This window comes from Mycteria americana, chromosome 1 (assembly GCF_035582795.1).
Source record: "Mycteria americana isolate JAX WOST 10 ecotype Jacksonville Zoo and Gardens chromosome 1, USCA_MyAme_1.0, whole genome shotgun sequence".
Taxonomy (NCBI): domain Eukaryota; kingdom Metazoa; phylum Chordata; class Aves; order Ciconiiformes; family Ciconiidae; genus Mycteria; species Mycteria americana.
Window position 1 is genome coordinate 119888875 of NC_134365.1, and position 26683 is coordinate 119915557.

The following is a 26683-nucleotide window of genomic DNA, read 5'->3' on the forward strand; positions in this document are numbered from 1 at the left end:
GACCCTGCTTGTTGGTGTGGAAGAGCATGGCTCGGGTTCCCAGGTGAGATGCTGAAGCCTCTCTTGATGGGGTGGGGCCGGTATTTCGTAGACAGATATTTCACTGAAGTTCTTTAATCTCGAGATCTGCCTTCTTCCCTGCTTCCCCTTCCCCTTGAGCCACGGCACGGTGGCTCTGGCCTCTCATCCCCTGCCTCCCTCTTTCTGAGAGCAGACAGGGCCAAGTGCTGAGGCCTTCAAAAATTTGGGCAGAAACTCGGCGTGAGCTCGCTCTCTTTAAAGCCAGCCCATGTATTAGGTGCTCTGGGGTACATGTGAGCATGAGGGATGGGGGTACCCCCAGAGGGACGCGTCTCTGCCGTGGAGGAAAGAAATACTGTGGAAACAAGCCTGATGTACCACCAGGCTCTCCAAATGCCCCTCTTTGGTGGATGCAGGTGGTTGTAGGCTTCTGGCACAGCCACAGCTAGCCGCCAGTGTCGGGCGTGCTGCTGACAGAGGGTATCTGTGTCGCTGACCTTGATGGCTGCGCGCGAGCACAACGCCAAGGGTGTGCGCCGAGCACCGCCGGCTGGGAAACGTTTGCCCAGATGCTCCCTCGCCAGGAGCGCCCAGGCATCAAGGCCACCCATCTTCCAGCCACGCAGTTTTACCTTGACCCTGTCACCCCTCGGGTCCCTACACCCAGCCGGCTGCGAGTGGGTCGCATCCACCTGCACTTCTGTCGGTGGGCAACAGGCACTGAGGCGCCCCGAGGCGCTGGGACACGGAAGGTTCTGGAAGAGCTGAGGGTGCCCCACACGCGCGGCCCCGTCCCACCGCGGCACCCTCGCCTCACCCTCCGGCACCGGGGCGCTCCTGCCTCGCCGTGCCGCCCGCCGCCCGCTGCCGGAGCCAGCCCACCCAGGTGCGCGGGGACGACGGCCGCAGGGCCGCGGCCGTGGGCGCCGGCGGCTGGTAGCCAAGCGCAGAGGCCCCCGGCGCCGGCGGCACTGTCCTTCCCCCCCCACCATGTGCGGTCTCGGGTGTGTGTGTGTGCGCGGAGGGGGGGAGCGAGGGGGCGGACACAGTGGAAATTTCCACTCCCTGCAGCAGCCACAGCCGCCGCCGCGGCGGGAAGGAGGAAGGCGGGCGCAGGCCCCGAGCCGCCGCAGGGGGGTGGGGGGCGGCGCCCGCACCGCGGCTCGGCCCGCCCGGCTCGGGCCCGCTCCCCGGCGGCGGGTGTCCCCCTCCCGCCCCCCCTTCCCCGGGCCGGGGCGGCCGGGCAGCCCGCGGGCGGGCGGGCGGGCGGCGGCGGCGGCCCCCCGGCGGGCGGGCGTGTGCGCGGCGGAGGCGGCGCTTGGCGCGGGCAGGGGGCGGCGCGGCGGAGCTTGCGCAGCTGCTGGCGCCCTTTAAGCCGCGCCGCCCGCCCGCCTGCCCGGGTGTCTGTGCAGCTTGGGAGCCGCGCGGGCAGGAGCCGCCGCCAGCACCGCCTGCCGCCGGGGACGCGCCTTCCTCCTCCGGTCCCCCCCTCTCCGGCATCGCCGCCGCCCCCTCCTCCCCACCCTCTGCCCCGCCGCATCCCCGCTCCTCCCGCCACAGCCAGCTCTAAGATGCCCCGCTATGAACTGGCTTTGATCCTGAAAGCCATGCAGAGGGTGAGTGAGGGAGGGGAGACGGGAGGGAGGGAGCGAGCGAGCCAGGTGGGACCTGACAGACCCCCCGCCCCAGCCCCCGGCGTCCCCTCCTTGCCGCCTCTCGCCGCCGCCGCGTGCCGGCCTCCCCGCGGCAGCCACACGCCCCGGCCCCGGGCGCCCGGCCGGCCCCTTCCCCCGGGGCGAGCCCTGCCGTCCCCGCCCTCCCCTCCACGCTCTGAAGCGGAGTTGCGCAGCGTGCTTCGGGCTCCTCTGTGTCTTCTTCTGCCCTCTCTCCTTCCTCTTTTTCTCTTTCCCCTCTGCGCCTTGGGAGAGTTCGCTTAGTTGCTCCCCTAGAGCCGCAGTCCCCTTCTCCCCCCCCCCCCCCCCCGGTCCGCAGGTAAGCAGATCCCACGCTTAGCGAAATAGATGCGCTTCTCCCTCTCTTATTCCTCCCCCCCTCCCCGCCCCTTGCCTGGTGCAAGTGAACTTAGCCCTTTCCGTGCCCCTATACACGGGTGCCAGCACGTCCCCCTCTTCCTCTGCAGCACCAGCGCTTTCCATTGCCGTGTGCTTCACCGCATCCCCCCCAGCACCTGCGATGGCTTCGCTGGGGACCTTGCTAGGTCGCAGCAGCCCCATGCTAGGTCCCCTGGCCTCTGGGAGGCCTTGTGGTGAGCCTTGATGGGGGACAGCAAGGAGTCTCTCCAGCAAGCTTCCCTTCGTGGGGTGCCAGCTCCCTGCCTCTCCAGCCCCCCTCTGTACCAGGGAAGTCTCAAGAATTTTTTTTTTCCCCAGCCGTTGCTAACACCAGTTGAGCTCTGCTGATACGGCTTGACGTATTGCCCACGGGAAGGGTTGCTAGCCGTTGCCGCTCTTTTTGGCGGCATGATGATAAGCCGTGGTGTGAGCGAGTGAGGTTATATGATGCTTTTTCTATTTTACAAGAGCTGAATCAGTGCGGGGGGTGCGTGTACTCGTGTGTAAAAATAATAATAAAATAGGAGCATCTCTGTGTAGATGGAACCCTTTATTTGGAAAATAATAGCTGATAGTGGCCCTTCTCTAGTACCTTCTGTAACCTTTGTGTATCTGCTACTTTCCAGCTTAATATGCAGTGCTGGTGTTGGAATGTAGCAGCACTTCTGCTAGGCTGTAACCCTTCTGATCTGACCCAGCGTGGACATGCTTGCTCTCGCATTTAACCTTCACTTAAATGAACATGTATATTTGTCATAGAATAGCAGGAAGCTAAATAGTGTTGCTGTCTTTCTTTTGTAGTTGCGGGAGCATGTCTTCATGTATTACATGTGCTACATATACTAGTACATTTCCATTCATTTTACATGTACCATCCACATGTCAGGCTTTTTTTTTTTTTTTTAACTTGGCTTAACTGCAGAAGCTGTAGTAGACTTCTCAGGTGAGTCCTCTAGTGGAGAAATACAGCAACAGGGAAAAAAATCTGGTGACATTGCTGCACCACCTCACGGAGCAGCACTTGCTCTGACAAAACACACTGCTTTTGGACTTGGGTTGTTGACATGTGATGTGTTGTTTTTTTGTTTTTTTTTTTTTTTTTCCTCCACACCCCTCCCCATCAGTGTATAAGCCATAGGTAAGGTGATGAGATCCTTTTTGTATACGTGCTGTTAATGTGGGAGATGCATTATGCCATGCAGATGCTATAAATGCAGAGCAGGACAGAAAGTGTAGCAAATCTGACATAATACTGAGACACAAATGAACTGACTACTCTGAAAGGATGCCATGGAGTGCTGTCTGGTGGAAAGGATCTTTGACTCCTAGGATCTGAGCACAGAGATGCAGGGATAAGCTTTTAGCTGTGAGATGCTTCTAATGAGCATCGATGCATTCAGGATTTAACATCTGCAACCTTTTCCTCTTTGAAGTTTGACTCTAGTATATTCTTTCCTGATAGATGTATCTTAAGGTGTGCTTTAGCTCTGTGATCATGATAAAACACTTAAGTTTTGGTTCAGGTGTACTGCTGTTTTTAACCTACCCTTGTAACTCTAAATTTTGGAGAGTCTGTCTCTAGATGCTGGTTTTTTGTTGCTGTTGACAGTACACCAGATCTAGGTGCTTTTTTTGTGTTCCAGTATCTTGCTGCTGCTGCCTCTCTTGTGTAATGAGAACACTTGAAAAAAATTTCTGTAGTGGTTATATGCTACATGGTGCTGCTGAATCCTGGCAGAGGGGTTGCTCCAATGACCCCCATAGCAGTGCATGATCTTGACCATAATGCTAACTTAAATTAGTCAAAACATGGAGATCTGAATATGGGGCTAATAAAACAGTCTGAAACTACAGAGTGATGACATGACTCCTTCTTGTAGAAGTTAGAGAGATCATATACAATCCTGAATAAATTACATTGCTGCTTAACACTAGTGCTTCCTGATGAAGCTACCCTGTGCAGGTGTTCACTGTCCTGCCCCCAATGTCAGTCCCTCTTGTGCGGTGGCTGCGTGCTCCGGTGCCTACTTTAGTCTGAGGCTTGAGCAAGTGCTGACTCTTCTCTTGGTGTCTGTGGCATCCTTTCCTCATTTCTGACGGCTCCCCTGCCTTGCAAAAAAAAAAAGTAAGCCCCTGCCGCCTGGCTTCCTTGTGCTTTAGGGCTGTCGTTGACTCCTGTGAGCTCCCTGGCAGCTTGGGTGCAAACCTTCCTAGAGCTACAGTCTGGTAGACTTTCATGGCACTCTTCAGAGGCAAACTTTTGATTCTGTGGGGTTTTCCCCACCCACAATTGTTTTCAATAGTTACCTTGGCATTTCCATAGATCTAAGCAGAATAAATCCCTCAAATTCCTTTTTGTTGCTTTAAACTCTGTTGCTCCTTAGCACTGCTTGTGTTCAAGTCAGGGATCCCTCCTCATTCTTTTCTTGCATGTGGCTTCTGTTGTGAACCATGGAGTGTGTTGTGCAGCTGGTCTCCTCCCTACCCAGCTAGCCTTGACATGGTTACAGGGCGAGCATGACCTGTCAGTCCTGCCTGATGCTCCCGTGTCCCCTTTGCTTCTTGGCAGACTCCTCAGAGCCTGTTCAGCTTTCCTTTTGTGTCTTAAAAATGCAACACCGAAGAGCTTGGGGGGGCAAGGAGGAAAACTTCTACTTTCAGACTTTGTCACCGGTTGTCTGCATGTACTTTTCACACAAGCCTGTGACTTTATTCTGAAGGCAAAGCTGAGCTGCCATTCTCTGTCCTCTTTTGTAGGTAGCATATGATCAGGTCGCTGACTTGCACTAGAAACACTGTGTTTGTAAATTGTCTGTGGACAGTCCTTGATCAGCAGAGACCCCAGTCAGTGACTCTTAGGAAAACAATAATAAAAAACCCTAAAAGCACCTCCAAAATAAATGAATACAAAACTACTTCTCTGTGATATCGCTGTATTTGAAGAGTAGCTGCAGTGAGGGACTTGGATTGTGTTACTCTGTTAGTATACGGAGGAGATGCTTTGGGAAAAGGAAGGTACGAGGCCGGTGAAGTGACTGGAACTTAGGGTGGAAATAATGAATTTTGCCCACGTGTGTGGCTTTCTACACTCCAACATGCAAATAACAAATAGTATGGTGAGCTGGGGGAGTTTGGTGGCAGACTTGTTGTCAGTAGCGTACAGGATGTATGTAAACAACACATTGCCTACCCTCAAGAGCCCGAGTCAAAGACTACAGTTGTGGTGAAGGTAGAGGTGCAAAATGAAGACACAGCTGTTCATGCTCTAAACCTTGCTATTCATAGCAAAAGATGAATTTCTAATTATTTCTCGCTTTCTCCCAGGAGAGTCGTCTTCGGCTTTCAGCAGGGGGATTATGGCAGAGCAGGACCTTCAGCAGGAAAGGGTAGTGACCTGCTAGTGAAATTAGCAGGAGTTCTCGCTTGCTGGAGAAGGGAGAGCTCTTCAGGGAGGCTTCCTCTTCCTACCCTCCTGTCCTGCCAAAACTCCCTTGAGAGCCCGGGGAAGGAAGTGGGGGGGAAAGGGAAGGAAGAGCTGGAAATGGCTTCCTATTGCTCTGATGCTGTTTTGCAGACTGACCACAGGGCGGCAATGCGAGGCACCCTCCAAGGAAAATTGGCAGCCTGGGGAACCTAGGACAGACAGAGAAGGTGGCGGTATTCCCATCCTGTTCTTGCTGCCGCTCAACTCTTGCGAGCTGGGACACCCGTCTTCAGCAGAACAACTTTGTAACTGGAACCGAAGTGAATGGACCGTTTGAAAATACTTTATATTAGAGTATTTCACTAAAAATGAGGAAGCATATCAATATTTTATTAGCAGGATATGCTTCTCCCCCACTTCACCTGTGACAAAGGACAAATACATAGTATGTGTCATAGTCTAAAAACTAATTGCCTTGTTTCAGCAAGTACCCGGAGTAGGGGACCCATCCACCCACCTCTGTAATACTACAGTGAATCTGGGCTCTCAGTTTGACTGGCATGTTCACACAACGGAACTTGTCTTCAGCATCTGTTTGTTGCCTTTGGAGTGGGTTGCCATGTTTCAAAAATCCCCTACCTGCTGTGGAGATCGTTAGCTATTTTAGGAAAGCCAAAGTAATGGGCAGTAGTGTTGCTTGACATCTTGACTGTTACACTTAATTGCTGTGTAGGCAGCTGCAGCAATTGGGCTTTGGTATCTGAGTTGCTAGGAAGAAGAGGGGGAGAATGAAGAGGGCAGTAAGCAGGCAGATACTGGTTTTATTTTGTTTCCCTTCTGGTGAACATACCTGTTCTTACAGTTGAATCGTACATCTTCCCCACCCCTCTCCCCTACTTAGCAGGTTAAAATTACACAAAAGTTTTCCTCTGTTTCCTTTGACTTTTTTAGTAGGCTGAAACAGGCTCTTCACACTATTATGCCTAGCAGGGAAGGACTCTTGGGTTGGGGGTGGTGCTGGAAAGAAGACCAAAGAGTTGGAACTAAAAGACGAGATTGGAAAACCACGAGATCTAGCATTGACTCTCCTGTAGGAGTCAGCTTTTTGTTTTCTGCCTTAAGCATTTCCATAAGAATAGCTGGATTTTGAAGTGTGTGATACAGACAGCATTTGAGAATGATACCCTCGTGGCTGACGTTTGCCACTGTTCAGTCTTAAGATTTGAGAGTGATCTTCTTCTAACTTTCTGCCAAGTGTGGGGTCTATGCCTGGCTTGGGTATGGGGGCAGGTAGAGGATTATTCTCTCCTACAAAATAGTTTAAGCCTTTTTATAGCAGATAGTTGTTAGCTAGGTGAATTTGGCAAAGTTGTCCAAAGTGAGTACTAAGCTGATGGCAAGAATAAGGGACTTGAAAGCCTCTCGGTGTATACAGGCTTCTGCAGTGTATCGAGTGATGTGCTTGAGTGAGTGTGTGTAATGAGATGCCCTGGTTAACTCTGCCACTCTTGTTCCCTAAGCTGTAGAGCTGCAAGCCTGAGCACTGAGGCAGGACTGTGCGCTGGCCCTTGTGTCCATGTTGGTACTGGCAGACTTCAGTGGGATTTGGCTAGCCCTTCGCCAGTGGGCAGGAATGGTGGCTTAACCTTTAAGATACGGCTTCTCCTCTTTGCCCCCGTTACCTGCTTAGCAATGTGCTCTTCTCTCTTGGTTGAGTATCTCTCCTCATTTGTTCACTGTGTGTGTATACATGTGGATGCATCATGTATATGAACAGGGAGATGCTTGTAAACTTCACCATGAGAGCAGATTGTCTATCCTTTAACTCTTGAAAAAGAAGGAAGGAGAACCTGTTGTGATAAAATAGCATTATTGCTCTCTGCTGTTGTAAAAACCCTCAAAAGTGACTGACTCTTTTAAAGATGTCCATCATATCACTTAGAATAAGCTGTTATGTACTCATTCATACTTGAATTAAATTTGTTCGCTTTCTTCTAATACATCATGCATACCATACTTTATAATGATGGACGTTCTTGCTTTCTTTACATATTCTTTCAGGAGCTGATTTCTCCAATTCCCTTGTTCCAGAGCCATAATGCTGGCAGCCTGCACCCAAAAATTACTTTGGTGGTTGTTGATCGTTAATCGAGTAATTTATCTTGCTTTTTGAGCCACAGCTGCCCAGACCTCCTCTACTACAAGTCTGTGGCAATGGAAGAGTTGCTTATGTGGGAGCAGTTGATTGATGAAGCTGCATATACCAGCCTCTGTGCTGCTTATCCGAGGGCAGCAGGAACCTCTGGGCACCAGGTTGTTCCCTTCAAAACCGCCTGCCCAGTGGACCAGCAGGAATATCTCTGGTGTGCATTCTGTAGAAGAGCTGATAAGAAGGTGAAAGGCAGGGAAAATAAAAGGGAGGACAGATAGGCAAAATGTAACTAGTTGTGTAGAAGTGGAACAGGAAAGGTGGGAAGTAAAAATACAGAGAGTAAGGCAAGTTCTGTGTAAGTGAAGGACCTGTACTGTGGGAGCACTAGTGCAAATACTGGTGCTGGAAATGAGACACTAAAGAAAATGCATCACTCCTGGTGAGGAGAGGGGAAGGAAGGAAGCAGATGGTGTAAAGGAAGGGTCATGAACCCTAGAAATATGGTTGCGAGGAACTATTCTGCTATTTCTCACATCATTTTCTGATCCTGGTTTGTTCACTTGCAAGCCAGTCCTTGTGCTTCAGTTATGCAAATATCTAAGGAATAATAATTAAAAACAAAGGTACCTGCTGAGCATGGATACAGGAGGGGAATGTGTTCAGTGGAGTTGATGTGTTTGAGACTATCAGAAAAATCAATGTTTGGTAGGTTTTAATATAGGTAATTACAAAGCTTGATGTAGAATAGTGCTAGTTGTTTTATAATCAAGGTAACTTTATTTAAGCCTTGTTTTGGTGTTGTAAAAATCCTCAAGAAGGGTCAGAAATCTTGCAAGAGCACAGCAGACTAGGAAGCTTGGAGGGCCTCAAACTTAAATGCTAGGATTATGTATGCCCCTGAAACTTCTTTCTCACCTTTCAATAAAACTTGTGATGCATTATGTTCTTGGAAAGATTGTGGGCAGCCATAAATGTGATGGGAACTTGGAGAAGTCCTAAATAAGCTTAATGAGTCTGGTTTTATTTTTTTTATTCTCCCTAGAAATTCTACGAAGAATTTCTTCCTAGTATTTTGCCCGATTGCATGGAGACTTACAATTCCACTACTCCGTTCTCATTCCCCAAGTAACTTCTGAGGTCTATACTCTCCTAGCCAAAATCCTCTTCAAATGGGGTGAACCAGCACATTTTTCTAGGCTAGGACTATGCCAGTTACATCAGTTACTGCTGAATGGTGATAACCACCAACTGGACCACATCTTTGTACCTTGCAGCTAAAGAAAATGGTCATCTTCAGTAGTGGTAGAGATTTTACAACAATTTCTGATGGTGTGCTTCTAATGGAGTGATAACGTTTGTCGTCTATGTCCAGAAAACTTGATTATGTGGTCCCAAATCCTCTACAGAAATCAAATACTTGCATGTTTATGCTTGTTTTACCCATTCTCTTGCTGTTGCTCTTAGTGACTAAGTACTTCATCAAACTAATTTAGGTAAATAGTACTTGCCAGTGGCAGTGAAAACGTTTGTGCTTCTGAACTTTAGGTTGCCACAAGAAGGAATTTGAGTCTTTGGGCTCAGTGTCCCTGTGCAGCTTCCAACTTAGTGTGTCAGCTGATGTCTTGACACACTTAAGCTGGCAGGGAAAATTCTACTTGATGCTGCATGATGGCATAATCTTCTATTTTTTTTTGCCATCTCCTGGAGGAGACACCCCTTCCCACCTCAATTAAAATGGCTTGCTTTCCCTGTTTGCCCTATTGTGCTCTTTACTTAGTTACTGTTGACCATGTGCCTTCTCAGTACCATCTTTCCTCTTCTGCTTCCAGTTCCTGTGTAGAAGGAAGAATGTCATCTGTCTCCAGTTGCAAAGAAAAGCATGGTTCCCTTGCTGAGGGATGGAGCTGCTTATAGTGACAACCGTCTTTGGGCATCTGAGCCTCTGGTAGTCACCTGCTTGAGTTATGGCAGAGGCATGAATGATTCTGCTTATTTGCCAGGGAAGAGTGGCCCAGTTCCTCAGCGGTGCTGAGCAGGAGCTGTGCTTTCTGCTCTCTTCGGAGAACCCAGATAACATCTGTTACCAGTGTAAACATAAGCCAATTCTTTGGGCTGACAAGGGGAAAAGGAAGTACTTGCCTACATATTTTCTTTTAAACTAATAGTCAGTTTAAGTTAAACTTAAGTTGATGGAATAATCTTTCTTAAGACCTGAGTAACATGACTACAGTATGTCTAGGTAGGCATGGAGAAGATAGTCTTTCTTTCTGGTATCTCTTTATTTTAACAAATAAAAAGCAACTTCCTGTCTCCTTTCTTCTGTCCCCATCTTAATCCCCTCCTTCCCCTTTAGGTGTTTGGAGTTTTTGGAAGAGCAGTGGAAGCAAATAAATCCACTATTCCTGACAGAGTGCTGCGGACTGACTCATGGGAAAAGAAACCATCCAAATGTGAATGCCACAGGCAGTGGCATGAAGTGGCTTGCTGAGGCACTGCTAGTGATGTAGGTTTCAGAAAATAAGCCATCTTCCTCTTGCTTTGCAATTCAACAGTACTGTAACTTCTGTTGTGTTTATGGAGTACTGAATGAGCACTGCAATAAAGCTTGCATCCTTTCTTCTGCCTTCCTCCCCTGCCCCCTCCTTAATTTGTGACTTGGTGGGAGACCTAAATAGGTGTATAATCTTGGGATGGGGGGGGGGAGAATGGTTAAAACCAAAACCAACAACTAAATTGATCTACTACTCTAACACTGTCAGTCACAGTGCCCTTCAGCTTCAGTTGGCCTTACAGTACTCCAGTTACTGCTTCTGTAACAGTCCACAGTAGCATTACATTCCTGACTGGCAAATGCAGTGTAGTTCTCCCTTTCTTCTGCTGAACTGCATGCTGTGAGGTTACTTATTTCTCTCATGTCTCCTTCAGCAGTCCTTTAGAAAAGAATCGAGAAGAATGTATTGTGGAGCAAGCTTCTTTTTCTGATGCTGCAGAAAAATGAAGACCAGAACTGGAGCGATTCCTGAAACCCCAGACAAAAAAAAGTGCACTATGTGTTCATAACAACTCCTTTGGGTGACTGACTTGAACCTTGCACCTCAAATTGGACTTTTATGGTAGTGATGATTTATAGAGTTGCCTCTGGCACCTGTGTTCTCCAAGGCCAGCAGAAGTGTTGATGCAGTACTGCTTTGGGGCAGCAGAGTGTGTGTGGCAAACAGGTTAGGTCGCTGCTGGTTCAGGTAACTTGTAAATGTGGTACTCTTCTACTCCAGCCTTTTGAGCTGCTGGGAATGCCAGTCCAGACCTTAACTCAAGTTATTTATTAGATGCTACAGGTCAACTTCTGCCTCCAAGCTTTCCTGCTTCCTATGACATACGTTGTTTGTCTCAGGTAGGATTCCTGCCCAGCTCCTCTGCCCCAGCTCCTGGTTGACAAGGAAGAGTCCTGAAACTGCAGTCCTGAATGTTTAGGGTTCTGGTGAGCAGCTGGCAAGGATAGCCCCTCCTTTCTTAAGGGCATGTACTACATAAGGATAAGTTGATACGTATCAGTTATTCCATGAAGAACACTTGTGCTCCTTTTTTTGTGTTCTAGAGTGCTGCAATAAATGGAACGAAGCTTTTTCCTCTTTTTGTTCCGAGAGATAGGTTACCTCAGGCAACCTTATGTTTACTGTGGAACACTGGACAGGTAGGAGCTCACTTGCGTGTCTGTAGCAGGTAGCCTGCAGTGTGAGCAGGCCAGAGAACACACTCGAGGGGTTGAATGTTGTACAGGCCTGCTCAAGGCACCAGACCTTTATTCTTTTTGGGTTGTTTTTGGTGGGTTTTTGTTTTTTGTCCACCCCCCCCCCCGGAGAGAGACTGTTAATATTTTCCATGTAGGTGTTGAGCCTGGCGATCTGGGTACATCTCTTCCATGCAAGTGAGTTTTTCAGTAGGTAAAATGCTACCAGTATGAGTTAACATACCCTTGCTTGAAGAAGGTGAAGAAAAACGTTGTTTCTAAGAACCTCAAAACTACTTTGAAGTCTATGAAAAAAGTTAAGTATGTGCTTAATTTGCTAACAAATGATAGCAGTGGACACTCCTGTGTGATACCTGGGCATCTGCATCCTCAGATTAACCCTTAAAGTGTTGGCCATTGGGACTGACTCCTTAACCGTAAGAGAAAAGGGAAGCTAACTGAGAAACTTCCCATCTGCTGAGAAGAGAAATAGACTGAGCAGAAAACAAATAGTTGCTTTAGGGCTGGAGCAATTTGATTCTGGCATATTTAAAGACCCATCTTATTAGAAAAGCACTGTGGAGAAAGTTTTCCTTTAAAACAATCATACAAATTTCTCCTAAAAATCCCACCCTAAATCTGCTTCACATTATCTAATATCTCTTAAGGGAATTGCTTGAGATTTTTTTTTTTTTCCCTTAAAGGACAGGCTGCCTGTTGGAGAGACATATGCATTGTTTCACCAAAGCTGTAGCCCTCTATCTTCAGACAAGAGGGAAGCACATTGTTTTGTGTCTTTGATATGATCCAGCCAGAAAACAGCCTTAGGGAAAAAAATTCACAGTCCTTGGCAGCAGTGCTGTCTTTCTGTCTTTTCTTCTGTCAGTGCCACAATGTATGCTGTTCTAATAACTTGAGATTAAACTCGCATGGGGCGTCTCAGAAGTCCTTCTTGAGACTTGAGGTCATAACTTGCTGAAAATTCAGAGGGACGAGTCTCATTTTCGTAATGAAAAAAAGTTCCAGGGTTATTTTAGAATTAGGTCTAATAAGAAACTGGTACAAGAAGCTACTTTAGTACAGTAATTTAGTGACAGCAAATTTGTAGCGGCTACTGAAAACTTTACACCTTCCTGCTCAAGCAAGCTGAACCCTGCAAAATTCAGATGTTGATTACAAAGGTGGTGGTTCAGGTCTCTGTAGACTGCTTATTTCAAATGCACGGTTTGGCTGTACCTTCCAGTGGAGAATGCTCAAGAAACTTTACGTATTGTTTATTTTGGTTAGAATGAGCCCATAGTACTTTAGCAAGTATCCTAATTGGGAAATGTCACAATTTATTCAAGGGCAGCCGCATCTTCTACTTACACACTTTTCAGAGGGATTGAACGTGCTTGTAGTAGTCATACTATGAACTGTGTACCTCTTGTATCAAATAGACGTGGTTTTAACAAGTATTTTTGTGATTTATGCATATTACTGCATAGTTTTGCAAGGTCATTGATTAACCTACAGGGAAGATGGTGGGAAGTGAACTAAAGTTCAATTCTAACATTTTTCAGTAACAGAACAGGACAATAGAAGAGGGAAAATATTGGTTATCAGTATTTCTTTAGCTTGCCCATTATTCTCATTTTGTCTATAGTAGTTTTTCTTCTTTCCACTGTGTCTGAGTAAAATCTCTTCTTCCCCTTTCCTTAAATATTTATAGTTTTGGTATAAACATTATAATGTAGTTGCATTTGAAAATTTAGCTGAATGTAGTAAAAGATGCAACACTCAAAAGTGTTACTCAAAAGTGCTTGAAACTAAGAATAGTATATTATACTTGTATCTGATGGTGTCATGATCTGAAGCATTTATAATTTCGTGTTGGATTAAACTAATAGACTATTTAACTTCTGCATTTGCGGGTGGGGATAAATGTGAATTCTTCTATGGAAGAATTTAAAATACATCTGTGGTTTGAGGCTTATGAGCATGATAAATTTAGCACGCTCCTGTAATCAGTCCATTTTGTGCCATGTCTCCGTAGTCTCTCATTATTGGCTATAACTCTAGCAGAATGAATATCTGTTTTCTCATGTGGGTTTGTGGTGGTGGTGGTGGGGAACCCTTACTATCTTTTTTGATTCTGAACTACTCTTGAAAAACAGCCAGCTCGTACGAATAACATGATTGTGAATTTCTCCTTAAGGCTGAAGTTGGGGTTTGCTGTAAGCTATTTTTAAAATACATCTGCCTTAATGAGAAGTGCACACACTTACATCAGCACCATTGCTGCCTTCAGTAATGCACAAAGTAAGGCAGAGGGGGGGAGTGTGTGCCTTTTCAACCTTAACTATAGTTTTTATTATGGTCTATCTGAGAACTTACAATGTTTTTGTTTACTCTTTTTGAAACAAAATGAAAATGCTACAGGGATGCTAAACAGGAAACCACCCAAATACTAGAATATGTTATCTGGGTGTTTGTATTAATCATAGATGAATTAATAGGGAAATGTGAGCTTCAGCGTAGTGCCAAAGCACTTCTGCAAATGAAGTGGAAGGCGGAATGCCTGAAGCTGATGCTTGTAAGACTTCTAAGGCTGGTAGACCTTATGGTCAGAAAAAAGATCCAGTGATTTTTTTTTTTTTTTTTTTTTTTTTTTTGTGCCTGCATTACCTTTACCGGTGGGTGGGAGAGGAATGGACCCTCTTCCTTACTCTTTTGTAATAATCTTGAGTAGTAAAGATCTGGGTCCTGATCTTCAGACTAAACTGGTTCTTTGCTTTTGTATTCTCTTCCCTTGCTGTGCCCATTCAGTGTAGGAAGCAGAAGAATCTTATGTCCAGCACTCTCTAAACCCATTAAATAGCTTTGGGTGGGTATAGGTAAATGATACCTCCCAAGGCATAAATAGGAGATAGGAGCATCCTATCTCCGTGGCAGAGGTAGGAGCCAGTGTGCAGCTCTTCAGTGTCCCTTCCTTTCCCACCTGTCTGGTTGTCTGCCAGCAAGTCTCTTTATTATCCCCTTCCCTCCACTTTGAGCACTTCAATCCTGCTTGCCTAAATGAGTGCCTGTTTCCTGACATGATTTGGTAGAATTGGGTGTGATTGGGGGTTCAGGAATGGAGCGGCAGGGTATGCTTTGCCTCAAAACCTTCTATCCCTGATCTTAGGGATCCTTTACATGCTTGGATGCAAATGGATGGTGCTGGGAACAGCGCTTCCTGGCATCCTAGCAACTGTGCTACCAAAATCCATCCGGTTCTCCCTCCCGTGCCTAGGGTGCTCCCAAAAACTCCTGAAACCAAACGGGTGTGGGTATCAAAAGGCACATGGCAGACAGAAATACCTGAAAGCCAGATGTCAGGGGTAGTTTTGCTTTTGTCACTTGCTTGAATGGGACTTTGTCTTCACTTAGATTACATGCGATATGCATGAAGAGCTTGAAGAGCTTTCAGAATAAAATGTAACCCTGTGATCATCTGTACCTCAGACAGGTGCAAACTCGTCTTAAACCTGTGGAATAGCCTTGCTTCTCCAGCTGATCTTAAATTTATGTTGTTTTCTGACAGCGCTGTGACTTTACTTTGATTTTATTTTTTTTTTTTTTAGCTCTAGCAGCCAGCTGGTGTCTTAAGTGCATGCATGTGATGCTAGGATCTATCAAGATTTGTGGGGTGCAGTGCTAGAGCAATGTAGGAAATGATTGCCGGGTTAATGCTCCTTAGTGGTGTGTTGGGGTTTTTTTTTTATTTGTTTGGTTTGGTTTGTTTTGTCCTAAGATTGCTTGAAAGAGGAAGGCCTGTTTAGTGGCTTGAGAAGTAGACTTGTGAGACTCCAAAGTAAAGAAAAATAAAATGTATTTCTGTTCCGGGGAATTTGGGTCATTTAATACTCCAGAATTGCTGCGTCCCTTAAGGTACTTTTAAACATTAAAGTTGACTTGTAAAAGGCGTTACTACTTAGTTCTACAAATATTTAATTATGTGTATTATGGATTGCATAAATACAGCAGGAAATATAAGGGGGAAAAATCTGTGGTGTACAGTCATTGTTTTACTAGACTTCAAATTTTTTCTCATTACTTCATGAAATTCTTCTCTAATTCAATCTTTGTCTTTTGTCTTTGCTGCCTTGCAGGGTTGGTACAGTAGGCCTCACTAAACTTAGCTGCAACTAAGAATTTCTCCTACATCAACTGAGTTAAGGCTGATGCTCTTGTGGAATGTGGATTAAAAGTGCGTGCTAAGTTCCAAATTTCCATTTGAGAAGCGGAGAAAGTAAATGTACCACAACCACCAGCATCAGGACAGCAAACCAAGGGACAAAGAATTTGATCCACAGTGTTGATATATGTTAACTGGTTCACGTGTTGCTTAAAAGACGTTTGCTGGGGGGCGAGAAGTGGACGTCAGCTGTGCGAAGTCATTTTGTTTACAAAAATGAGGGCTGCTTTGGAAACAGCAGACATTGCCATTGTGGCACTGTACTTCGTGCTTGTAATGTGCATAGGTTTTTTTGCCATGTGGAAATACAATCGGAGCACCGTAAGTGGCTACTTTTTGGCAGGGCGTTCTATGACCTGGGTAGCTATTGGTGCATCTTTATTTGTGAGCAATATTGGAAGTGAACATTTCATTGGGCTCGCAGGATCTGGAGCGGCGAGTGGATTTGCAGTAGGTGCATGGGAATTCAACGCCTTAATGCTTTTGCAGCTTTTAGGATGGGTCTTCGTCCCAGTCTACATCCGGTCGGGAGTATACACCATGCCTGAATACTTGTCCAAGCGTTTTGGAGGGCATAGAATTCAAATATATTTTGCAGCATTGTCTCTAATTCTTTATATCTTCACCAAACTCTCAGTTGACTTGTATTCAGGGGCACTTTTTATTCAAGAATCGCTAGGTTGGAACCTCTATTTGTCAGTTATCCTCCTTATTGGAATGACTGCACTGTTGACTGTGACTGGAGGTCTTGTGGCTGTCATCTACACAGACACCCTTCAAGCTCTGCTTATGATTATTGGTGCCCTCACACTTATGATCATAAGTATTACGGAGGTTGGTGGGTTTGAAGAAGTTAAAAGAAGGTACATGTTAGCGTCACCAAATATTACGTCTATCTTGTTAACCTACAACATTTCCAATACCGATTCCTGCAATGTCGACCCAAAGCCTGATGCTCTTAAAATGTTGCGCGAGCCAACAGATGAAGATATTCCCTGGCCTGGATTTCTGTTGGGACAGACCCCAGCTTCTGTCTGGTACTGGTGTGCCGACCAAGTCATAGTTCAGAGAGTTTTAGCTGCAAAAAACATTGCTCATGCCAAAGGATCCACTCTGATGGCAGGCTTCTTAAAGTTGCTGCCCATGTTTATTATAGTTGTCCCAGGGATGATTTCACGAATACTGTTTGCAGATGATATCGCCTGCATTAATCCGGAACACTGTTTTCAAGTCTGCGGGAGCAGAGCTGGATGCTCTAACATTGCCTACCCACGTTTGGTGATGAAACTTGTGCCGGTTGGTCTGCGGGGACTGATGATGGCTGTGATGATCGCTGCACTGATGAGTGACTTGGACTCGATATTCAACAGTGCCAGCACCATATTCACACTTGATGTCTACAAACTCATTCGGAAGAGTGCGACGTCTAGAGAACTGATGATTGTAGGAAGAGTCTTTGTTGCGTTCATGGTAGTTATAAGCATTGCCTGGGTCCCGATCATTGTAGAAATGCAAGGTGGTCAGATGTACCTTTATATTCAAGAGGTAGCGGACTATTTGACCCCACCGGTGGCTGCTCTGTTTCTTATGGGTATCTTTTGGAAGCGTTGCAATGAGCAGGGGGCTTTCTATGGCGGAATGGCCGGGTTTGTTCTTGGAGCGATACGGTTGATACTGGCATTTATCTATCGTGCTCCGGAGTGTAACCAGCCGGATACTAGGCCAAGCTTTATCAAAAACATCCATTACATGTATGTTGCGACAGCTCTGTTCTGGATCACTGGGATTGTGACCTTTGTAGTGAGCCTCCTCACGCCTCCGCCTACGAAGGAGCAGGTTCGGACGACCACTTTCTGGGCCGTGAAAAACAGGAATGTAAAAGAGAATGCCGCAAAGGGGGAGCTGTACAAAGTGCAAGAAAAGAGCATCCTCAAGTGCAATGAAAATGCTAACCATATCATTCCAAACGGCAAATCGGAAGAAAATATTAAAAATATTAAGCCGGAGGATATCAATCTTCTGGTTACTTGCAGAGATGACAGCAACCCAGTGATTTCTGTGAGTCACTCTGAAGTCGAGACACCAGTTGATTGTTATTCGAACGGACAAGCGGCTTTGATGGGGGAGAAAAAGCATGAGGAAGAGACTGACGATAGAGAGAGACATTTGAAATTCATAGATTGGTTCTGTGGCTTTAAAAGTAAAAACATGAACAAGAGAGCTGTTCGGGAGATGGAGGAAGAGACTGTTTGTTTACAAATGCTGGAAGAGACTCCAAAAGTTAAACTATTACTAAATACTGGACTGGTCTGTGTCTGTTCGCTTGGAATATTCATGTTTGTCTATTTCTCTTTGTGAGTGAATAGTGAACTTTTAAGGGTATGGCTAAACATACAGAAGTTGATACAGGTCTCTGGAGATTTTGTTTGTTGTTTTTTTGTTGTTTTGTTTTCTTTTCTAATAACATAACTGCAACCCAGGCATTGTTTACGCTATAATTGTAAGATCGACTCAACTTTAGCCTATTTAGAGACCATTTGAGATGTGTCCTATCTCTGCTGAAGGCAGAAAGTATTGTGTGGTGTCTTTTTTCCCTTCTGTCTTTTATTTTTTCTTTCTCCATTTGCAGTACTAACCTTTTGTTTTTCCATGTATACATGTATAAATATACCAAAGGCAGGCAGGTGGCTGTGTTTGAAGGCAGGCAGTTACAGACCTCAGTCAGCATTAGGGTGCAGATAACAAGTAATCATTTACAGATGTGTAAAATCTAAATTATTAAAGCTGTGTCAAAAGATTTTTACATGGAAGGCTGCAATGCACATCATTGTGTAGTCATTCTTTGTAACATAGCTATATTACCTTGGCCAACTTAGCACGTTTTAATTTAAGAAGCTCACTGCTTCTAGTTTTCTTTTTTTTTTCGGTTTCTCATTTTTCTTATGGCAACAACAGGAGATATTTTGTCTCATCTTGTAGCACTTAAAACATGATAGCTGTTAGCAGCTTCCTATCTTTTTTCTCTAAGAAAATTTTTGTCTTTTGATTCTATCCACTGTAAATTCCATTACTGAAAAGTTGCTGTATTTAAAAAAAGAAAAGAAAAAAGAAACCAACCTGGAGATGACAAACTAACAATGGAGGAGAGGGGAAAAGGAAAATGAAATACTCTTTATTTGGGTTTTGTAGCATATTGAAATAGAAGAGTATATATTCAGCCTCTTCAGTCCCCAAACCTTTAGGACATAATTAGGGTTAGCCTCTTTTTAGAGAAAAATCTGTACATAGCTTCTACCACATGGGAAAAAGAAAAGTGTGAGACTGCATGTCTTCAGTTTGGTAAGCACACTGAAAAATAACTCTTTTTCCTCTGCTGTGTATGTATAGAAGGAAATACTTTGCAGCCCTATCACTGCTGCATACTGAGTCTGTAAGGGGAGAAAAACAAGTGTGGAGACAAGAGGAAGGGGAAGTGTGGGAAAGAGGTGGAAGTGGTCCTTATTTTCCAGAGTCCTTTTGCCTCATGCCTTCTCCCACTTCCCCTTTCACCCTGTCAAACCTTTTTTTTTAAGGAATGACTCCTGAGGGATTCTGTACCAGGAGATAAGGAGCACGTGCAGTCATAATCTGTGTCGGCAATTGAGGTCTGCCCTTACGATTCCTCAAAAAAAAAAAAAAAAAAAAAGTGAAACTTTTCCTAGGCAGTCACAGTTGAGCAGTAGGTCTCGAAATGCTGAGGTTCTTTTCTCCTGAAGGATGGGGATGGATGCCCAAGGCAGGGATGAACAGTTCCCAGGTGTGGAGGACGTGTGTGCAGCAAGTCGGTGGAGCTCAGCAGACTGAAAGGTTGCAGAGCTTGGCCCGCTTCCCCCTTGGTAAAGCAGGAGAACGTGTTGCCATCCTAGGTGCTCTCGCCCTTACACTAATCCAAGTCAGGACCTGTTTTTGGGCGCAGAGGCCAGCTGACAGTGTGTGGCTGCACTTGTAGTATTAAACTCCCTTACCCTCCAGGGCAGTGGTCGTATCCAGGCTTCCCATGAAAATAATTCCTCCGGTGGTCTTTGCTCCTGAGCTCATCTAGGGAATTGTTTGGGAGAGCACAGACTGGCTGGACCAAAAATGGTCTAAGGGACCATGCTGACAATTCAACAGCATCAATTCAAGGGTCCAGAAATATTTCCTTGGCACAGTATAATTTAATAATATAAACAAGAACCAATACCTATGGGTGAAATAGATCTGTAGAAATGAAATTTGGGTTAATCCTGCCATTGGCTGCTGGAGGAAGTTTGCTTTCCAGTACAGTGGTGCCATAAGCTGCAGGCTGTCCAAATAGCTTTGTCGTATGGTGTACAATACATACTTTCAGATAAAATTATTAACTTTGATTTTTGTTGGTTTTTTGTTTTGTTTTTATTTTTAAATCAATTAATCCCATTAATTCCAAGACTTTTAAACAGAGGCCAAGATGTCCCACCTTTCTTCACTTTGTTTAGTTGTTGGTGCTGGAAAGTAGACTACTCTAACTGGAAATACAGTAATAAGTGTAGGAGCGGTGTTGCAATATATGTAGAAGAGGAGAGTTACTATACCTGAGTCTTGATATTAATACCAGTGCAACAAGACATGTTTTCTTACGCTTTGTGTGGCTGGCTTCGTTCAGAAAAATATTTTAAATCCTTTTTAATGGTAAAATTGTAGTATGTGAAATCTGTTAATGGCATCTCAAGTCAATTGATTAGTGGGCTGAGTTGGTAAAGTCGGTACTATAAGAAAGATGTAAAACAGTTAATTGTTTCTATGCAGGATAAAGTAATCTAGGGCAAAATTTGATCTTAGTGGGATGAAAAATAACTTGTGGAGGGTAAAGATAAGTCTCAGTCCAACAGTATCTTCTTGAAAAGGCTGGGATCTGGCTAATATGCCTCATTTGACACAGGGAAAGAGAGACTTATGTACCAGGCACTGTCCCTTAGTAACTTGGCATGTCTTTCTATCAGTGACTGGTACTTGGATTTTCCAGACCGGTCCTCTTTGCTCACAATATTAACAAATACATTGCCACCTAACCTGTGAAGCCAGGTTAGCTCAGGGACCCTTTTGCTTGGCTGCCATTGCTTCATCTGTGCTTGCTTTTTTCCCAGGGTGCCTTACGTGGTTATGAAGCTGAAGGCATGGCTTTTATTGCCACCTGAAGAGTGGTTTGCTTATAATGGCTTTTCCCAGCTTGTTTTTTCCTCCTCTCTTCCTCCCCCAAGTCATTTGCTATTTAAAGAGAACACTGTTTAAAGAGTTAAAACACAGGATGCCTTTATCCTGCGCAGTATAACTACAGTCAGATCCATGGTGAAATTACCTTTTGACTGTGGTAGGGAGTCATAATCCTTTGCAAATGTATGGTGCAGCCTTTGACTGTTGAATCTGAGATACTTCATCTCCCAGTTAATGTATTCTCACTTTCGCTAAACTAACAAGTTGCCTCATTAATCACAGTGGTAACTGGCAGTCAGTCAGGATCTTAATAAAGTAATACTTTGCATCCCCCCATCTTTAGACCTGTTATGGTGAAGAAGCTTTTAAGCAAATTATTTCTCCAGTGCTTTTTCTTAAGTTGTTCAAAAAATGTGTTTCTATGCTACTCTCTGCCTAATGCCGGCCTCTTCAGTCGTATTCTGTTTTCATGTCTTAGAGGTCACAGAACTTGCTAATGTTCTTCGCTGCATAAACCACTGAATAAAAGGCCTTTATTAGGAAGAAAAACAAAATTATAAGGCTTCAAGCAAACTGACTATTGCTGAGCAAGTACCTTGCCCTGTGTTATGGACCTTAGTATAAGAAGTTGCTTGAGGGTTTTTATAGCGTAAACATGCCTTTGCTAATCTGATCATGATCTACGTGGAAGAGGTGTTAACCCAGGTTAATACGTTTTGGTTTAAACACCAACTTTTTGGTCTGGTAAAACTACAAAAGTGTCTCCCATAATGGACAATCAGTTCCATAAATTTTAATGCCTGGCCACCTCCTCAGTGGGACCGGCTAGTCATGCAGGGGTAGATCCAGGAAGACACATGCTTCTGTCTTGCAGTGATTGGTTTATTTATTGCCTTGAGCTTAGAACGACAGTCTTGAAAAACTTATTTTGGAATGACACCTTTTTTGTTGTTATTTCCCTTAACTTATTTTTCTGTTACGATATTTGAATTTTCTCCCAGAAATTGGTTAGAAGCCTTTTTTATTTAAAAAAGAAAATAAAAGTAAAAAAGGTAGAGGCTTCTTGAGAGTTTAATAGTACATTCCGGGAGACTATTCTTATTTAACTTTTTTTTTTTTTTAAATGAATGATTTGATGGTATTCTCTGCCAAAGTTTGGAGGTGTTTTTGTTGTTTTTGTTATTTTTCCTGTTAGCTGTTACTAATACCTGCAAGGAAACGGTGAGAGATTGCAAGAAATGAAAATGGCCTTCAATATACTGCTTGTGTATTTTCTACTTCTCCACTCTGTGTTCCCCTCTCCATCCTAATCCCAGAAAGGCCAGCATGAGACTTCTGATGCAAGTCATGAGAGTACTGTAACTGAGTGGTGAAAACGATTTCCCACAAGGTTACAGTGAAGCAGGCAGAGCCATCAAAGGATCTCTGTGCGAACAGTTAAAGCAGAAGATGCTTACAACTTTAAAACGTACAGCTTTATTTTTTTTATATATATATTTTTTTAAATCCTAAGATAAAGGAGATGTTGGGAGATGTTCCCTTTCAGAGAACAGGTTACATGGAAGAAGTTAGAGTTGCTAAGCTCTAGCTTTCTTGAGGAAATCTTTGGATTTAGCATGTATAGCGAAGCAAAAATACTCATCTGTTAATTTGGTATTCTGTATGTTCTGTGCCCTTAAATGTAATTGTTTTGAAAATAAAACTAACCTTGTTATGTGATGTTAAAAAGCAGACTTGTGTGCAATGTTTTAAATTTTTTTTTAAGAAAATGTTTGTATATAATTAAATGGTTTAATGTGCTTTAATTGGCCTAAGGTAAAGAGTAGTCCTAGAATGTAAACATTATATAATTAGGATTTCTGATTTCACTGTGAGATCTCTGAACTCTCTTGTTTTGCAAAGTGGTTTGTTTTGTTTACAAAACACTTTCTATTATTTCTTTTATGGTGTTGGTTTAAAGGCATTTGCTTCACTTCTGTTCTAATATTGAATTCATGGTATAGTGACATCTGGTGATACTTAGCATTATCAGTTTCACTGTGTAAAGTCAGACACTTTGAGCAAAAATGGTAATGATATGACAATTCTCTGTGTCTATGAATACACGTTTTTAAATGAGGTGGTTATAAAAATAGTTGCTGTGCAAAATGTTAGTAGTCTTCTTCAAGAAGAAAGCAAATTTTCTAATATCACTAGAGCAGTCTCTTCATTCATCTTCTTATTTTTATAGCACAGTGTCAAAGTGATGCTGCTTTACCTTGTATCTCTGATATAATGTTTTTTTAGATATCTGTGAAGTATTTTTGTTTTTTGTTGCTGTTGTATTTTTCTGCAGATTTTATATAAAATACCAGTTAATGAACTGCCTTTTTGGTTTTTTTTTTTTTTAACTATTCAACTAAAATACATTTCAGACCAAAACCAAATTATATCATATAGCATTTGAAACCTGCCTTTTTCCTTGTCCCTTGTTTTTTTTGAAAAAGCCAAATGGGCATGTAGATAAGATCACTATAATGGATCCAGGTCTCTTTTGGTAAAGTGTTATTTAAAGGTCTGTTAAGATCTTAAAAGACGATATACTGAAAAAAATAATTGTAGTAGGAATATAGATTTAGAAGTGTTAATGAGATTAATACAGCTTAATTATATTGTAAGTTGCTACTGTCCATAATGACAAGCTTTTTGTCATAGAAACGATGTATGATAAATTAATTTTGGTCTAGTGTATAGAATTATTATATTGCTATAAATCTTTGAAGTAAATCTGATGCAAAATTTTCATAGTTAGCATTGCTGGCCCTGTGTATACTGTTCTTTGTATACTGTATGCATATTATTTTGCCTACTGCATTAGTCTTCAAACTAAAACTCTTATTAGAGAGTATTTGGATACTTCAGGCTGTGTTTCTTGCAGTTTACATTCCTTTACCATGGCATTTTGTCCTGTCTAAAAGTATTGTATGGAAATGTTTAAAACTTCTGTACAAAGTTTCAATAAAAATAGAGGAAAAAAACCCCAAAACAGAATAGATATTTGTGAAGCTATTTTGGAGAACTTGTCCATAATTATGTCATATTCTTGTAGTAAGCGTTGCATCCCTATATATGTAAACATACTTATCGTCTTGCCCCCATTATTAAAAGGCAGACCTCTTGAAGCAGGGCATGGGCATTTAGTTAGAGAAGTAAAAAAAAAAAAAAAAAAAAAAAAAATCCCAAACCAAACTAGATTCTTTAAAACTGCAAGAAGAACTTAAGGATCCAAAACTTGGTTGCAGAGTTTGGCTGCAAAACTTAACGCTGATTCGTGTTGTGGGGAGGTGGGGCTGGGGCTGGGCTGGGCTGATCTTTCCATGACCTGAAGCTCAGGATGCTGGCAGGGCAAGGCTAGCCCCCTGAAGCACCCTGCAGAGGAGCAGCTTGTGTGCAAAGCAAAATATGGGTGAACCCTCATTTAGCAGAGCAGCCTTGTTGGATATTGTGCAAAATTTCAGGGTTTGTGTGTGGCTTTTTTTTTTTTCTTGTTTTTTCTTTTTTCTTCAAATGCCCTGTTCAGCTGCTGCTTGAGTGGGACAGGCACCTTCTTACTTGATTCTGGAGTGTCCTTAAATACCTCCAGTTGTGCTTCGGTATCCCTCTGGGACTGCCCCAGTGTGGATGCCTCTGTGTCTGTCTTGTGTTTATTTCTGACTGCAATCTAGAAATCAGTCCTGGTGCCCATGTCCTCCAAGGAGCCTGTGCCAGCAGTCACGCTCCGAGAATGATCTGTGTGATGCTGTCTTCTCCCTTGTAGGAAGCAGTTACAGCTTGTGGTCGTCAGTGCTTAGATAGTTGCCGCTGGGGAGGGAAGGATACCTTCTCATGATTTTTATTTGAAAAAGATTAAAACACCAACACAGTTCTGGAAGCAGAGACCAAACGTGAGTCTTCCACTTCCTTCTCCCCCTCATCCCTCCTCATAAGGACGTATTTGAATTAATAGCCATGGAAAGTGTCGTGTGAATCATGACTTCTCGTCACCAGTGGTGACAGTTCAGTGAGGAAGGGGGCAGGCCTGGTGGTTAATCACCTGTGCACTGGGGATGAAGATGTCCTTTTAGAGATGGGATGTTGGCAAAAATTGTGAGAAGAACACTAAAGCCTGATTTTCAGCTGCAGGGGGAATGCTGTATTCATCAGAATTATTCTAATAATTCATCAGAATTATTCTCTTCTTTTGCTGCTGTGTTTTAAAAGAAAAGTGGAAACTGTTTCTTGGTTGAAGGAATGGGTACAAAACCTACTTGGAGAAGAAGCTTTGGATTTGGGATGACAAATAAGCAGAGCTTCCAGCCTGCAGATTTGGTTTGGATTTGTGATTTCCAGGAGGGAGTGGGAGTCCTGTGTTTTTATTAGTTAGCTGTTAATGAATTGGTTATTGAATTAGTTTATTAGGTGATTCTCTGTTTAGTGAGCAGCTTTCCATTTCATTGTTTTTTTTAAAAGAGGCTCAAGAAGCCTCTTTGTCACCAGCTGGTTCCATTTGTATTGGTTAGCAAAGACTCTGTCAATCCCCAATTTACTGATGTCTGAGACTTTAATGCTTCTTTGTGTGTGGAGTCCTGGCCCAGGCAAGCTGTGGGCCGGTTCAATAAATGCTGCAGCAGCATTTATTTTGAGGGTTCACTGGAAAAACCCAAGGAGATGGTGGTAATGAGTACTCTTTGCCTGTTGGCTCTGAAGTGAACTCTCCTTGGATGTGGCTGTCCCAGTTTGCCCTGTGCTTGTTCTCATGCCAGGAAAGTGAACCAGCCAGGAGGTTTCAGCTCTGTGATTTCTTCCTGCCTGTCTAGCAAGCATGTTTAAGCAGGTTGTACTTAGTGATTTTTCTTTTTCAGTGGGTTTTTTTTTTTTTTTTTTGGTTGTTCATAGCCTGATAGGAATAAGGTGACAATTTGACTTCATGGTTGTGATGCTGATAACCCTTAAATTTGTCAGCAACTGTTTTTAATGTTTATCTGAACCATGAAACTAGTTTTGTAAGTTAGCTGTGATTATTCCAGTATATATGCTGTAGAGTACAGGAGAATTTGAGCAAGAAATTGCCAAGGTTCACCTTCACTTGTGCACACCAGTTGGTCAAAACTTCCACCTTAAACGCAATTCTGGTTCAGAGCCAAAGATATGTTCTGTTCCACAAAAGTGAGGACTTAAAAAATATGGCTGTGGTCCTCACTCTTCAGAGAGTTTTTTACTAACCATGTTCAGTTTTTTTTCTTAGTCCTGACTTTTCTTTGTTCTTCTACGGCAGCAAGGATGTGTGTGATGGGTATGAGAGCTATGTGTTAGGAACCAGATCTCTAGTCCTTAAAAGGTTTCTCTCATAGAAGGGAGCTCTTCAGTGGCTTAGACTAGTCTGGATGGTGCTAGTGGTACACCCTAGGTCTGGAGTGTTGGGGACTTGGTTGGAATACGTCCTGACACCCGACTGCCACAATGGATGCTTTGGATGGATGCAGATATTTTTCCCAAGACTGGGCTGTTGCTGGCACTCTGAGGCTGGATGCCTCCAACCCAGAATAAGTAAAAATTAACTGTATTTGGCCTTCGCAACTGCGACTCTCAACCAAACTAGTGTTTGTCTTCTGGAAGTCATGCAGTGCCCGTTTCCTTTGCTGCTGCGCAGATTTCCCCCAATTACAGTCGTGTGAAAGCTGATTTGAAAAATGGTGAATGTGCCCAGAGCAATTCCACTGGAAGAACCTCTGCAGGTTCAGAGCTGCCTGTGGTGTGCCATGAGTGAGCTATTGCCTGTGGGGAAAAGTAGCAGGCTCAGTATCGCATGGCAGGGAGGTGGCTTGGGTTGTGAACTCTG

The 26683-nt window shown here is 43.9% G+C and overlaps 2 protein-coding genes across 4 annotated transcripts in view; both read left to right on the top strand.

Moving 5' to 3' along the window:
• Positions 1–590: 590 nt before the first annotated feature.
• The window catches only part of MRPS6 (mitochondrial ribosomal protein S6), a 47835-nt gene continuing 21742 nt past the window's right edge, over positions 591–26683 (top strand). Inside the window, exon 1 of the mRNA XM_075494955.1 lies at positions 591–1637. Coding sequence (XP_075351070.1) covers positions 591–1637 — 1047 coding nt within the window. The remainder of the gene's footprint in view (positions 1638–26683) is intronic.
• SLC5A3 (solute carrier family 5 member 3) lies at positions 1499–22586 on the top strand. 3 transcript variants are annotated; one of them, XM_075518033.1, is made up of 3 exons: positions 10023–10172; positions 10595–10887; positions 15530–22586. In XM_075518033.1, exon 3 carries the CDS (start codon positions 15832–15834, stop codon positions 17971–17973), a length of 2142 nt encoding a protein of 713 aa, XP_075374148.1. In that variant the 5' UTR covers positions 10023–10172; positions 10595–10887; positions 15530–15831; the 3' UTR covers positions 17974–22586. The 3 variants fall into 3 exon arrangements, with proteins under 3 accessions (XP_075374137.1, XP_075374148.1, XP_075374158.1); XM_075518022.1 differs by lacking the exons at positions 10023–10172; positions 10595–10887 and adding an exon at positions 1499–1637; XM_075518043.1 differs by lacking the exon at positions 10595–10887.

Coding starts and splice junctions, on each gene's coding strand:
- SLC5A3 (XM_075518022.1), top strand. CDS start 15,832: ATGAGGGCTGCTTTGGAAACAGCAGACATTGCCATTGTGGCACTGTAC.